General features: G+C 39.0%; 1 protein-coding gene across 1 annotated transcript; it reads right to left on the bottom strand.

The window, feature by feature from the left end:
• Positions 1 to 6,743: 6,743 nt before the first annotated feature.
• Positions 6,744 to 13,712, bottom strand: LOC127351194 (secretory carrier-associated membrane protein 5-like). Its single transcript, XM_051378498.1, has 7 exons — positions 13,545 to 13,712; positions 13,004 to 13,066; positions 12,444 to 12,563; positions 10,710 to 10,866; positions 9,503 to 9,604; positions 8,792 to 8,909; positions 6,744 to 8,077 (listed from the first exon to the last, which is right to left on the bottom strand). The coding sequence occupies exons 2-7, from the start codon at positions 13,008 to 13,010 to the stop codon at positions 7,898 to 7,900; spliced, it is 684 nt and encodes a 227-aa protein (XP_051234458.1). The 5' UTR covers positions 13,011 to 13,066; positions 13,545 to 13,712; the 3' UTR covers positions 6,744 to 7,897.
• Between the last annotated feature and the right edge of the window lie 126 nt (positions 13,713 to 13,838).

The raw sequence follows: 13,838 nt of genomic DNA, 5'->3' as shown, positions 1-13,838 counted from the left end.
TAATAATAATAATAATAATAATAATAATAATAATAATAAAATAAATGAAGTGAATAAAAACTTTTATTTAATCTAATTTACATTATTGTTATTCATTGTATTTAGGGTTGAGCCAAAAAACGTATGCCTTCAGCTGGTACAAAACACAGTTGTTCGGATTTTAACAAATACTTGAAGACAAGCTCTATCAGCCCTCAACTTTAGCGTCTTCTCACTGGTAGTTTGATTGATTTTAAGATTTTACTGATCACTTTTAAAGCACTTCAAGGATCAGCTCCTAGCTACATTGCTGTTGCTCGTCTATGAGCCAAAGCACAGCCTCAGATCCACTGACTCTGATCCACAGCTGAGGCTGTTTCTGAGTCCCGGCTCAAGACTAAAGGGAACCAGCTTTTGCTGTCAAGACCCCTCAGCTCTGTAACTCCCTGCCTGAGGATGAGGATGACAACTTTTAAATCACTTCTAAAAATGGATCTTTTCACACGTCTTATCTGTTTTATTTTATTTATTTTTTATAACATAGGACAGGCGAAGATTGACTGGAAAAGGGGGGGGGCGAGGGGGATGACATTCAGCAAAGAGCCACAGATTGGAACTGAACCCAGGCCGCTGTGGTAAGGACTCTATCAGGTGAGCCACCATACACCCATTCTGTTTTATTTTTAGCATTTATCTTTACTGTTTCATTTTATTTCTGTATTGTATCTGATTTTATTCAGCCCAGTCCTCCGTCACTTCCCCCTCCCCTTCCATGTATGAAGGAGAAATTACAGTGGCCGCTTGAAAAATGCGAAGGCTAGAGCCAGTATGTGGTTTGCTCTTTCTGGGCTACTGTAGAAACATGCGGTTTATGGTAGTCTCTGCGGCACTAAAGCACTTTGTAACTTGAAAAACGCTGTATAGATAAATGTATAATGACAAATGATTATTAAATAAAACAAACTTGTCCTCCCATTCATTCCTGTAATCTTTTCCTTCACTTTGAAAAACATTATTACAAAATGACATTCCGGCTGCTATCTGCTATTTTCTCTTCCTTCTTTTTTTCCCTCCCCTGTGCACCAGATTGGGTTGATCTGACATTTATTTCACTCATGCAGCGCATAATCATAAGTTTGTGGTGACACTGATGACAAGGTGACAACATTCAGCTCAGTAATTTTCTCTCCCCAACAGCACCCTCCCCACCCCTGTCCCATTTTAGCCACGGTGTGTATTAGTTCATGGTGAGGTCACATCATGAGGGAGTGTTTGTGCTCAAATTATAATTATTATTTGTTTTTAATCAGACTTTTTGTCCGCGGCACTTTGCCTCGGTAATCCGCATGTAGCATGTGCAAGAGCTTAATTAAGCTTTGACTGAGTGCATACGTCTTTATTTAAGAGCTTGGACTATCTCAGTATTGTTTATAGTCATTTGCAAGATTTAAATATGTAATCTTATAAACTAATCTCATAAACTAACACCCTTTTTGACCGGCACAGTGACAAAGTTTTCACATACGTTTGTTGTTGACAAAGACTCAAACCACTCTACCCTAATTTGACCATCTGGCTTACAGTGAGACAGGGCTAAAATACATGACTTGAGACCTCCATTCTTCACTCCAGCAGGTTTATGTGAGGATAATTGAATTTAGTGGAAAGAGAGAATAGGGACTAGTCTATGAGCCAACATTGCCAAAAAGCCCACCTCCAGACTTGAGGTCTAATTTTTACAGAGCCTACTGTGTAGAGATTCTGTGGCACAATATCAAGGCCACAGGTAATTCATCTTCTGGCTCTAGCTCTGCTTTGCGACCTAATTAAATGAATAAAGATGTGAAGAAATCTTCATTTCCGTAGGGATAAACACATTGCTTCCTGGGAAAGGTAAGAGGAGAGGCTGGCTTTGTAAAGGAAGAATAGAGGCAGATGAGAAACCACTGGCTGGGAGATAGTGAATGGCTGAAGACATTTGAATAGTGAGGGGGAAAACAGTGTTCTGATTTACATGCAGCTGCAGTTGCTGGCTCATTTGTTTTGATAATAGCTCATCCTGCACACGCTTTAAGCAGAGCTGACTCCACCATATATATCTGAGTTAACAAACATTTCACTTCTTGTGTTAACACTTCACAACGAAAGCGATGGGCGTTATACGAGACAAAGAAGCAGCTTGTGTCATAGGCACAAGACACACTCGAGTGCACTGCCTGACAGTTTAAATACCGCCTGCCTCATCACTGAAACATCTGGCTTGTATTTGGTGTCGGCTGCAAAAAAAAGCGCTCTTTCTTACAACTTAGTTCCCTCACTTTCCCCACTCATCAATTTTAAGAAGTATGCAAATGGACAATTCCTCCGGCCTCACTAGGAGTCCACACGGTTACAACAACACAGCAATAAATTCTCATTAAGGCTTTCCTTCCTTGAAAGGCGAAATTGAAGTTGGGATATTCGTGTTTATAGTCCCAGGCAATTGGAACAAATGAGGAGATCTTGTGGAGGGAAGATAGGCTTCCAGCCTTAATCGTGTCCCCCACCCTCTCACCCCTCCACTGGCTCCATGGGGAGTGTCAATGATGAAGTCAGCCACGGGGAGCGACGGCCCTGCACCACTGTGCTCAGCCTCTCTCCCCTCTGACAGGCCCATATTTCACCAGACTCATTCTCCAACCTCCACTGTCACCGTTTCCTGTGCTGTCAGGGGGACGACTCCCATCATCAGATCGGTGATTTCACAGGCTGGTGGCAGCAGCACTCCCTCGCTGTAGCTGACTAACATAGCACCGCTCCAGACAGCTGGGTGACCCCTCCTTAGTAGCTGGCAGGGTGCTCTGATTCCTCTCATCATGTACATGTAAAGATGATCTAGTATGGGGATGCTTGCTGCATGGTGCCAATAGCTTTTGGGAGTTGCTGTATTTGACTGAGTTTGTATCAACAGAAATATCAACAACATGAAACACAAAGTCTTTGGAAAAACAACAAGGGTGCAGTCCCAGCTGAACCTTTGTTGTATTACTACAAAGCTGGACATTGTCAGAAGTCGCTTTGCCGTTAAAGGAATCGTTCGACATTTTAGGAAATACTCTTATTTGATTTCTTGCAGGAGCTGGATGAGAAAATTGACATATTTGTCCAGTAAATATGAAACGTCAGCCTGCAGCTGGTTAACTTAGCTTAGCATAAAGACTGGGAGCAGCTAGTCTGGCTCTGTCCAAAGGTAAAGAAAATCCAGACTCCCTGGCCAGGAGTAGTAACTTCCTGAAGTCGTGTCAGTGTGAGGTTGCCAGACAACCAGCAGAGACTCCAAGAAGTCACTGCATCAGCCAAGTAATAATTACCCCTTTTATATTTTGGTTTTTGTACAAATTAAACAAGAAAGATATATTGTGTTAAATAGAAGGGCACTCAGAGAGGCCAATAGTCCAGTCTTTTATGATATGCAAATCTGCAAGCGCAACCACCATATAATGTCTGTATTACAAATGACTTCTTGCAATGTTAACGGAAGTGAAAAATAATTTGTGTATCTGATCTGTGATTCAGATCCTTTCCAGAAGTTAATGGGTTTTCCTTGGCCTATACTTCAACCTACAAAGTTTTGTGAAAATTGGGCCAGTAGTTCTGACAAACAAACAAACAGCACCGAAAACATACCGTCCTTTTAATTGGCGGAGGTAATTAGTGAGCTTTAGATGTGCTGGTGTGTAGATTTTGTAACCTTTGTTACTTAGTAACTGTACTTATTCTTTTTATGCTTTTAAGTTTTTATTGTAGTTTATTTTTTGAAGCCAGCTTGATCATTACCTACCCAGTTTGCAAAAACCCCAGGCTGCAGACGTACATTCACAAAGGCAGAAGAAAATGACTCACTCCCAGACATTGATTCCAGTCTGTTTCTTTAGGTCATTTGGTAAACTCAACCTAAACCTTGTTTTAGATTCTTGTCATGTGCTCATTATTAGTCTTTGTCAACTTTGTCTCCCCTAGACCAAAAAAGAAAACTCTTAACAAGTAGCCTATAGTGAATGGCAAAATGGCTAATGAGTCAGCTGGATTTCCTTTTATGAATTACCATGTTTGGGGAAAAGCACTTCCTATTGAGCCCTTTTCCTCATCTCAGCTTTGTTACATTTTACCTGCAAGATATCTGAGTGAGCCTGTGACCTCAAATAACTGTTTTATAGGAGACTTATTGGATGGTGAGACCCCAGCCCCATGAGCAATGCATGACTCCACGTCTAAACACCTTTGTCCAGCTGGTAATGTGTCCATGTGTTTAACAGCATGAAAGGGCACTCTATCTCCATCCCTCCTGAGAAATACGGTAAAACAAAAAGGCCCTCTGTGTTCCCCAACCTTAGGTGTTACAGTGCCCTTTATGTGGACCTCACCTCCAGGGTCGGATCTGAAGGGGTGGCCGCTGCTCCTGAGAAATACTTTGCCACCCCAGCTGCCACTCCTTTTTGGTATCAAATGCTGTCACATTTAACACATTAATATAGATTAATAAAAAATAATAATACAAAAAAACATGTTAAAAAACAGGAATTAACAGGTATAATTTAAAGATCTGTTACTAATGTTTGCCCCCCTGCTCACCTCCTCCGAAGGGCAAAGTTTTAGGAGTTTTACCCGACTATGCAGCGTTTCAGCATCTCTCAGCTTATTGGTTGTTTTTTAGGCCAGCAACTTTACTGTTTGGGTTCACTCTCCAAACAGCAGGCCACTTTCACTAAAAAAGCTCTAACAAAATAAAGACCTCCAGGAAACCTGCTAAACAGACAAAGTTAATGACTAGCAGGTCAACATAGTGGAGCATTTAGCAGCTGAAGAACCAGATAGTTCCCTCAGTTGTTAGTGGAGACCAAAAACAGAGCAAAAGAGAACAAGTTCACCAGTGTCACAAACAAGTCACTCAAGTCACTGCAGCACTCCCAACACAGGTAGAGACTATGTAAAGTATCTTGCTCAAGAGTACTTTGATAACAAGGTTAAAATCTATTTGTGATATGGCTGCAACAACAACCAGTAGCCCACTGTAAACCCATGTTAAGACACAGTTGGAATTTAGTTCAGATCTGCATGTTTTGCTCTAGCGAGGATGAAATGATTAGAGGCATGTAGATGGATGTTTTTCCACCCATGTTTTACAAGTAGACAAAATCGAATTTTAAAAGGAAAGGCATCTGCAGAGTCTTGATTTGTTATAAATCAATGATAATATTTTGTAGCTGAAAACCAGTGCTGTTTACCTGAAGACGGTCTTTGCTATCACCACTTTTCACAAGAGATTTCCATGTGTATAGCAATTACAGTGTTTGTTGGTGGCTGCTGGTGGGTCCTCTGGGTATCTATATCGCTGTATAATTTCATCCTCCTTTCCACTGAGTAATTCTATATCACTCTCACAACAGAGGGAGAGGCAGACAGAAGGAAAGAGGACATCCACAGTTAAATCCATTTAGAGTGTATTTTGAATCTAATTTAAGATGGTCACCTGCTCACAGGATGTCAAGGGAAAAATTGAGTTTGCCGTCATGTAAGTTTTAAAAAATGAAATTTTTGCTCAGGCAAGTAGTATCAGTCATCCTAACTATCTCATATTCTATATGTGCTTGTTCAGACTTAAATAAATATATCACTTGGAAGAAAGATTTAAGTCAAATAGTGCCCCCGGAGGACAGTCAGTGTGACTGGTAGACAGCCATAGAGAACCAATACTACCACCTGAAGGCAAATAATGTGCCTCCTATTTTTAATTTCCTATTTTAACAGTGTTTAAATGTGGCTGCAGTAACATTTGCTGTGTGTAATGTATTGGAAACAATTCAAAATCGCATTTTAATGATTGAGTACAATGTCTTGATTAAATGGGGCAAATAACAAAATACTCAAACAAGAAACAAAGAGGCTTCATACAAAGCAACCTCTTTGAATAACTGCAGAATAATAATATAACAAACTTTTTGCAATCTGTGGAAATTAAACTTAGCAGCTCGTCTGAAGATTTTATATAAACAATAAGGATGTTCAACATACTAAAATCCTTGATCTCAGCCTAACCATGAAGGTCATAACTGTCAAGTGGCTACAGTACCTTCACATATCAACATGATTTGTTTTAGGAAAAAACAAAACAAGACCTCATATTTTTGGCGGGCATAAAAAAATTAAAGACTTTATGGAGAATGTGGCTGTTACAGCTTCTCCAAACAATAGAAACACGAGCAAGGATTATTTCATGTCATAATCTTTTAAGGAATATAAAGAATACAGGATGAAAGTAAATATGGATTATGGTATAGTTACCAGAGGTCAGAGACAAACTCTATAAAACCCCAGCTTGGTGGGAGGAGAGCGTGAGCAATGATCTGCCATTCACTACCAACGGTCCTTAAGGTACCTTTGAGCAAGGTTTTTAACCCCCTCCAGTAGAGCTGCTTATCACCCAACAGGTTGCAATACTAGGCAGCCAATTGACCATATGTGTACTGTAACTGTGTCAATGTGATGCAGATTGCTACTAAAATAGAGCATGCATGTCATAAAATATATTTGTTGCTATGAGCGGGTGCGTAGTGATTACCTCGATTTCCATAGCCCACATTCAGTGTGATGGGGGAGGAAGAATGAAAGGGCAGGGGGAGGGAGGGGGACACAATGAAAGAGAGACAGAGAAAAAGAGAGAAGCAGGCAATAGAGGGGATAAATGCAGACTATGATCTGTGAAGGATGAATGAAGGTAATCTGTATATGTTGGAGCTTTTTATTTCATACTAAAACCACCAGTGCCTCTCTGTGGTCAAACTGCCACACCGCAAGAGAAAAGTTGTCTTTTAAACACTCTGCATTTCACATAACAGTTTATAAAAGAGCACATGCTAAATTGACATTCAGTACAAAACTGTCACATTTCAAATAAACTAAAGGTGACTAAAGCACATATTTCACTTTTTTTTTCTTCTGAATCTACATAGAACCATAATTATAAATTTAATTGTGAGGTAAATCATCAGTGTGAAGTAGACATGTCATCGAGAAGCTACATCAAAGAGTCAGCTTTAGTGTTTAAATTTTCAGTTTCTATTAAATCCAAATGAAGAGTTGCAATAATACTGTTTCCTATTTTAATACAGACAGACTTCCTTTCAACATTACAACATTCTTCCATTTCACAATGCAATCACTGATAAACTGCATAGAAATATGATGAAATTATGCTGAGATCCTGTAAAGTAGCGTGATTTGTAATGTTACAATATTACACGTGATCTCTTATATACCTTTGAATTTAAAATACAAGAAAAGTAACTTTACATCCTAAACAGTTTATTGTTCTAATGCACAATTGCATTAGTGCATTGGTAAATACATTAAATAAGATAATACTAAATCATTGAATATCTATCAAAACATCAAAAGTCCCTGTACATCAAGTGTTTGTATTTTTGAAGAAAAAAAAAAAAAGATATTTTTCTCTTGTACAAATTGCTAGAACTGCAGCTCAACACAAAGAGCACATCAGCACACTGCTCTCATGGAGCCACTAAAGTAATACACATTCAAAGCTAGTTTCATTTCAATCTCCAAAACAGGAAAGAAACAAATGAAATTATCTAAAACACAACAAATAAATATCATCCTCTTTAATGCAGGAAGGCGAAAACAAGCTTTCCACAGATGTTCAGAGCTATGTGTTGCCAAATGATGAAATTGCTTGAAATCGCTGCTGAATCAGTAATTTGGCCAAAAATGTAAAAAAAAAAATTAACAGTGATGTTTCTGAAACATTTTTTTTACTTAAAAATCAACAATATCATGGGAAATGGTCAAATATTCTAACCCTGTTGCTCAGACTTTGGCATAAATGTTGCGTCATTTCTTTGATACCTCGATTTTGCAGAGGCTACATCTGGTTATCATTATATTGTGGGCTGGAGTACTGGTCCTGCATGGCTCCAGTAGCTGCCCCCATGGCGGCCTGCTGGGCTGCTTCCTGCACATGAGGGTTCTTCCAGGCTCCTGTGGCCCATTCCTCCTGAGCTTTGGACATGCTGCCCCCACTGCCACGGTAGAAGTTATGGATCTGCAGACAAGATGGTATTGCAAGTTATTACAGACAAGCCTTCACGTGTGGAAGATAATAGGTGTTAATTACTTTAGTTCAGGGCCCAAACCTTTTTCCTTGGATGGCTAAAACTGAAACTTAATGGTGGACCACATCACAAAAGCAAACAACTATTTTATTTATTGATTAGATACAAAATGGTACAAGTTGCCTTAATTGACTGACATCGTACGCAATGTGTATTTCTCATAATATGCCCATATTATGAAAAATAACTAATAATTAATGATGCTACAAGGTTAAAGAGCATTTTTATCTCACAAAAAATAAAACAGCATTCAGTTCTAATTTTATAAAATTATTTTTTATTTTTCAACTTTGCCCCGAAGGGCACACTTTGGTGACACTGCCTTAGTTAACTTTACTACATAAAGTTTTAGAGTATTAGCTAATCAGTAAATCTTTTTAGGGAATACGGTGTTTTAGGTACAGCGAAGGACTGAATGGAATTCATTTTAAACCTAACAATGTTGGTTTATTGATATGAGAGAAAATTAATCAATCTCAAATTGTGGACTGACCAAAGGCTGTAAGACTATTTTCTACCACAATAAGGTAACTAATATGCAACTAAAGACATAGTGGAAGTCACATACAATGACAGAAAAGTGAGTCAAATAAATTTCCTCTCTACATTTTCATTTTGTGGAGAAAGAAAAGTGAAATTCTTACCTTGGTGAGAGCAATGAAGGACAGTGAGGCGACTGCAGTGAACATGATAGTAGGGACCAACATGATCAGCGCAATAAAAATGTTATAGCTGAAGAAGGAGATGGTAGCTAACCAACCACTGAAAAAGACAGATGGTCATTAACACAATTTCATCAGAAAAATGATTCATTTTAGAGTATGAACACAACATGAACCATAAATATCTGTTATCGGATTGCACGGTGTCTCTCATCATGACACTACCACTGAACATCTGGATGTTAAATGCCAGTAATTTTGTGGACTTTAAGTACTGCAATATAAAGTTTAAAAGTTTTATAGCTCATACATGAGAATAGCCAATTGCACATGGTGACATTTATACACTTTATGGTGGCTGTCATAATATTAATTTCTGATCATCAGCCTGAGTCAGGTGACATTTTGAGGATCTCTTTAACGGCCTCTCAAAATCTAATAACAGGACTATCATAAAAGTTATATGAGGGCAATTTCTGATGTTCCATCACTGTCATGTTAATGAAAGCAGTGATGAAGGTCTTTAAAAAAAACTCAAAATGTTTAAGTCAAAGGTAGATTTTGTAGCCTTGTTAAAACAATTTCTGATTGTTAACGTTAGCTCTTGTTGAACATGCAATCTTATTCTCTCTAAAATTTGAAAAACAATTTGAAACAAATAAATTCCATGCATTTTCAATATATCACTCTTACCATACTCCCCATCCAGGGATGCCTATGCTTTGGATGATGCTGATGCCAACTTGGGCCATGAACACAAAAAAGAACTGCATAAAGTTGAAGGAGCTGTCACTCCTACAGAAAAACAAACAGATCAAGAAATATTTACATGCGCACACAAAATATATTACTACTCTACATCTAATCTTGCACTCGCATCTTGTGTGATATTATTCATCCATCCACCCATCTATTATATACAACCGCCTATCCTTTCCAGGGTCCTTCTCCTTCTACGAGTGCGTGCCACCCCTGGTCCCCCTCTCTGTAGGTAATGAATATGTGCTTCTATGAGCTGATGCCTTGATCTTCACCATGACCCACATTCAGCATCAGGGCACCATCTACTTTACTAGACAACAAGTCGGCTGTCCCTGACTCTGCAAACTGGTCAAGGAGCAGGAAGCGTACCCATGCTAGAAGATAAAAGAATGATTTAAGGTATTTCTTTTGGCAGCCCTTTTAATTGTGCTGCCCTTCAGTGAAGGTAGATTGAAGATGTTCTGGGTGCCCTTCTGCTTCCAAAGGGACGAGCTGGATCATTTATCTCTGCTGCCACTCAACACTTTAAGAGAGTGGAGAAAAAATTAGCCCTAGATGAATATAAATTATATACACTATACTGTAACTACGGACTGCAAAATGGTGCCATGTGGACCCAATGAGTTTCTCACACAGAAAATCTTTTTTGTTTTGCATCTTCACATAAAATGGCATTAGATGGAAATGCCCTGTGATCTAGAGTAGTCCTCTACTCTACCAAAGTGAACTAAAATGTGTGTGTGGATATGTAAAGAGGGGAGGCCAAACTCTAACACCCTATCAAAGGACTACACCAATAATCACTGTAGTATTATTACAATATGCAATCATAATTGCTGTCTAAGCCAGTAATAATATGTTATTTGATAACATAGTATACATTATATATGATACATAAGGATTTATTAATATATAATTATCGCAATAGGGGGGAATTGTACCGCATTGGTAGTTGCTTTATATGTATCTTTAATGTACTGGATCGTTGGCTATGCATAGAGATGTGATTCGCATCAGCCTCAGTGATGAAGATGCACATCCTCAGCTGTGCCAGCAAAATGCACAGCTGTATAATGAGTTACTGCTGCAGCACTGACAAAAAAATATTTTAAAAGTCAGTACATCATATTTGACTCACTTGAAGGCCTTGTAGATGGCCCTGAACCAACAGACATAAGAGCAGGGAGTGAACATGATGAGCCAGATGATAGCCAGTCCAAAGTTGGTCACGCCACCTCCACCAAACATCCAGGCAAAACATCCAATGAGATTCACCGCAAGAGTAGCACTATTCACTGTAAGGACAAAACAGACATACTGTATTTTAGGTATTGATCCAAAAAAAAATCTAGTGGGTTTATCTATTAGGTTCACATACACAGACATACACATGCAGAGAAAAGATTGGAAAGTGGATATGACGGCACCCACATTAGCATAATGTGAAATATGTAATTGCAATGCTTGACTCACAAGATGGCTTGTGTTCCCTGAATAGCCTTTTTCCGGGTGTCCTTGTCTATTAATTCTCAGTACTGTTATGAGGCTACAGTACTCCCCGCTTAAGTCACACTTAGTTCTAATTGGAGCTCTTCGCTTTAGTCCCATCTCTCTTCCCTAAAGTAGCAGAGAAGGCCAATCAGCTTCAAATGTCGGGCTATAGAGAAAATGCAGAGTGCTTTACAAGAGAATTATGAGGCTAAACACAGCTGCAACATGACAGCTATTAAGGAACACAGTTATGTTTCGTAATTACACAACAGAAAAAAAATACTGTCTGGCTTCAAATGATTTTCACACATGAAATGAAAAAACATACTCAGAAAACTTAAGAACAAAACAGCAGAACAGCACTCAAAAAGAAAAAGCAATGTGTATGCCATACATGCACACTGTAGCATATGGCAAATGGCAAATCCAAATGCAGCAAAGACCAATACAGAAAACTGCTACAGAAAGAAGAAATAATAGCACATTCAAGAGCAGATTGGAACGTTGAATACCTGCTTATGTTTATCGTTTACTAAAAACGAAGTCGCCTGCAGAAAGAAAAGAGTTTAGTCACAATGATTGATAGTTCAGAGTGATATATGCATATTTCTTGTATTGCATAAATGATTTCTTCAAAAGGAAAACATCTTCTGTTCTGTTGACTGTGTGCTGACTCCAAACACAATGAAACTGTGGTTAGCAGCAGGTATATAGGAGTGGAGAGGCACTTCTGGACTTGCTTCACCAAAAATCAGTTACATCCCTGCCTCAACCCCAAAGCTTCACCTTTGTTTTAATTATTTACACATTAATCTACTTCTAATTGGCTTATTGCCCTATTCCTAATGGCTAAGTTAGTGTCATTGCCACTATGTAAATGTTGCATGCCTTCATGGACGGCCAGGGAGCTTCCAGACCAGAGCAATATCACAAATATCATTGTGCTGCTTGTTTATGGTGTTATAAACTTTGATGAAAGTGCTTCTGGCAAAAATTGTTTAACACAATTTCAACGTTAACTGCTCTGCTCAAACCAAGGCCATCTGGTCAGCGCTATGACTCATTAGCAAATAAACCAGTCAGGATAACAGCCAATGAAAATAAAATAAAAAATCTTTTTGGACCAAAGAGACCCTTGTAAACCACTGCCCTTCTGTTACATACTTCTTATCACTTATCATGTGTTAACAACTGGGGAGACTTTTTATAGGATCTCCAGGAAAGTTCTGATGATTTTTTTCAGTTATTATATTGGAGAAAAAAGGTAATTTTAAAGTTTTAAAGGTGAAATTGAAGTTCTAAAGTTCATGTAGTTGTCTGACACAAGTATTATGTAACATTCCACTCTTACAGCAATACAATATCACTTTAAGGCACTCACACATCCACAAGTGGTACATTTTCTTGCACATGCTGCGGTGCTGTTCAGGGATCTCATCGAAGTCCTGGTAGAAGCATGGCCTGAGTGGGATGAATCCCGGCAGTGGGGGAAAGTTGGGCTCTGAGACAAATCATTTCACAACAGTTAGACATATGGCATATGGTGATCTTCTAGTTTCAAGTTCTATATTGTCATACGCACAACAATTAAAATTAAGCAGTTGTTGGCAGTCCAATTGTTAGATATCAGGCTCCAACAGTGCTCTTATGTATATCAAATATGTCAACAGAAAAAACAGTAAGAGGAAGAAAATCTAATATATAATATGATATTTAACTAAATGTAAAATAAAATATAATACTGCGGTAGCTTGGTGAGTAAAATGTAAACTTTTATGTAAACATGCTGTGCAGTGATGTATCAAATTATATACATAATGCAAACAGGTTGCATATACTGTAATGGATAAACAGCTTGCAGGGTTAGGCTTGCAGACAAATACTAAAATAAATACATACTGAGTAAACAGGCTGTAAAGGTTGTGTAATTAACCTACTTACCGGCCATGTGGATAAAGTGTGGAGTTTACAGCTCAGATTTCCTCCTTCTTCAGTCTCTTGGGCCTGTCAAACAGGAAGGAACTAGGGGTTAGGCCTGTTGGTGCTGACTTATTGATACATCCCTTATCCTATGTGGTTTCATTTTTCAGTTATGTCCATGTGCGTGTCATACTGTAGGCGTTGGAGCAGGTCTTATTGGACCAGGACACACTTTATGAGAGGAAGGCGTTTAACAGAGGCTGCTATAAGCTAAGCGTCGACACGTTCTGCCGTCGGATTTAATGTGTGAGCCCTCAAGGCACCGACTCACTGCTGCTGATAAGATTTTAACGACTGAATCCTTCCGGTTTCAGTCGAGCCACCACACACACACACACACACACACACAGGGAGACTGGGAACGCACACGCTGGTTGCAGTCACATGCGAACTCCACTGGCTATAAATGAACCGATGTGCGAAGACAGTTGGATATTTCCTCAGAGAGCTGGCCATAACTAGACAGGAATTACGGATTCCACAGGAAACATAATCTGCTTACCTCCTCCAGAGAGCAGCCGCCTGTCTGTTTAAAGTGCACAGTCTCCACAAAGCTTCAGTAGCTTGTTGAAGAGTAGGACTCACTGCCAACCGGACGATATCTGCAAGCAAACTATTGTGTTACACTATTATAATACTTTCTTCTGTGCAGTATGACCAGAGGGATAAATCCTAACTACCCTTATTTTCGACCAATCACCGTGCTGGAGTCCGCTGTCACTTTGATTCAGACCAATAGGCAGATTACTCTAATCCTTGACGTTGTATTGTTGACCCAATCACTGTTTAGCACTCT

The sequence above is a fragment of the Dicentrarchus labrax genome, unplaced genomic scaffold (genome assembly GCF_905237075.1).
Source record: "Dicentrarchus labrax unplaced genomic scaffold, dlabrax2021, whole genome shotgun sequence".
Classification (NCBI taxonomy): Eukaryota; Metazoa; Chordata; class Actinopteri; family Moronidae; genus Dicentrarchus; species Dicentrarchus labrax.
The sequence above is the reverse complement of the archived record's forward strand: the minus strand, read 5'-3'. Positions and strand labels throughout refer to the sequence as shown.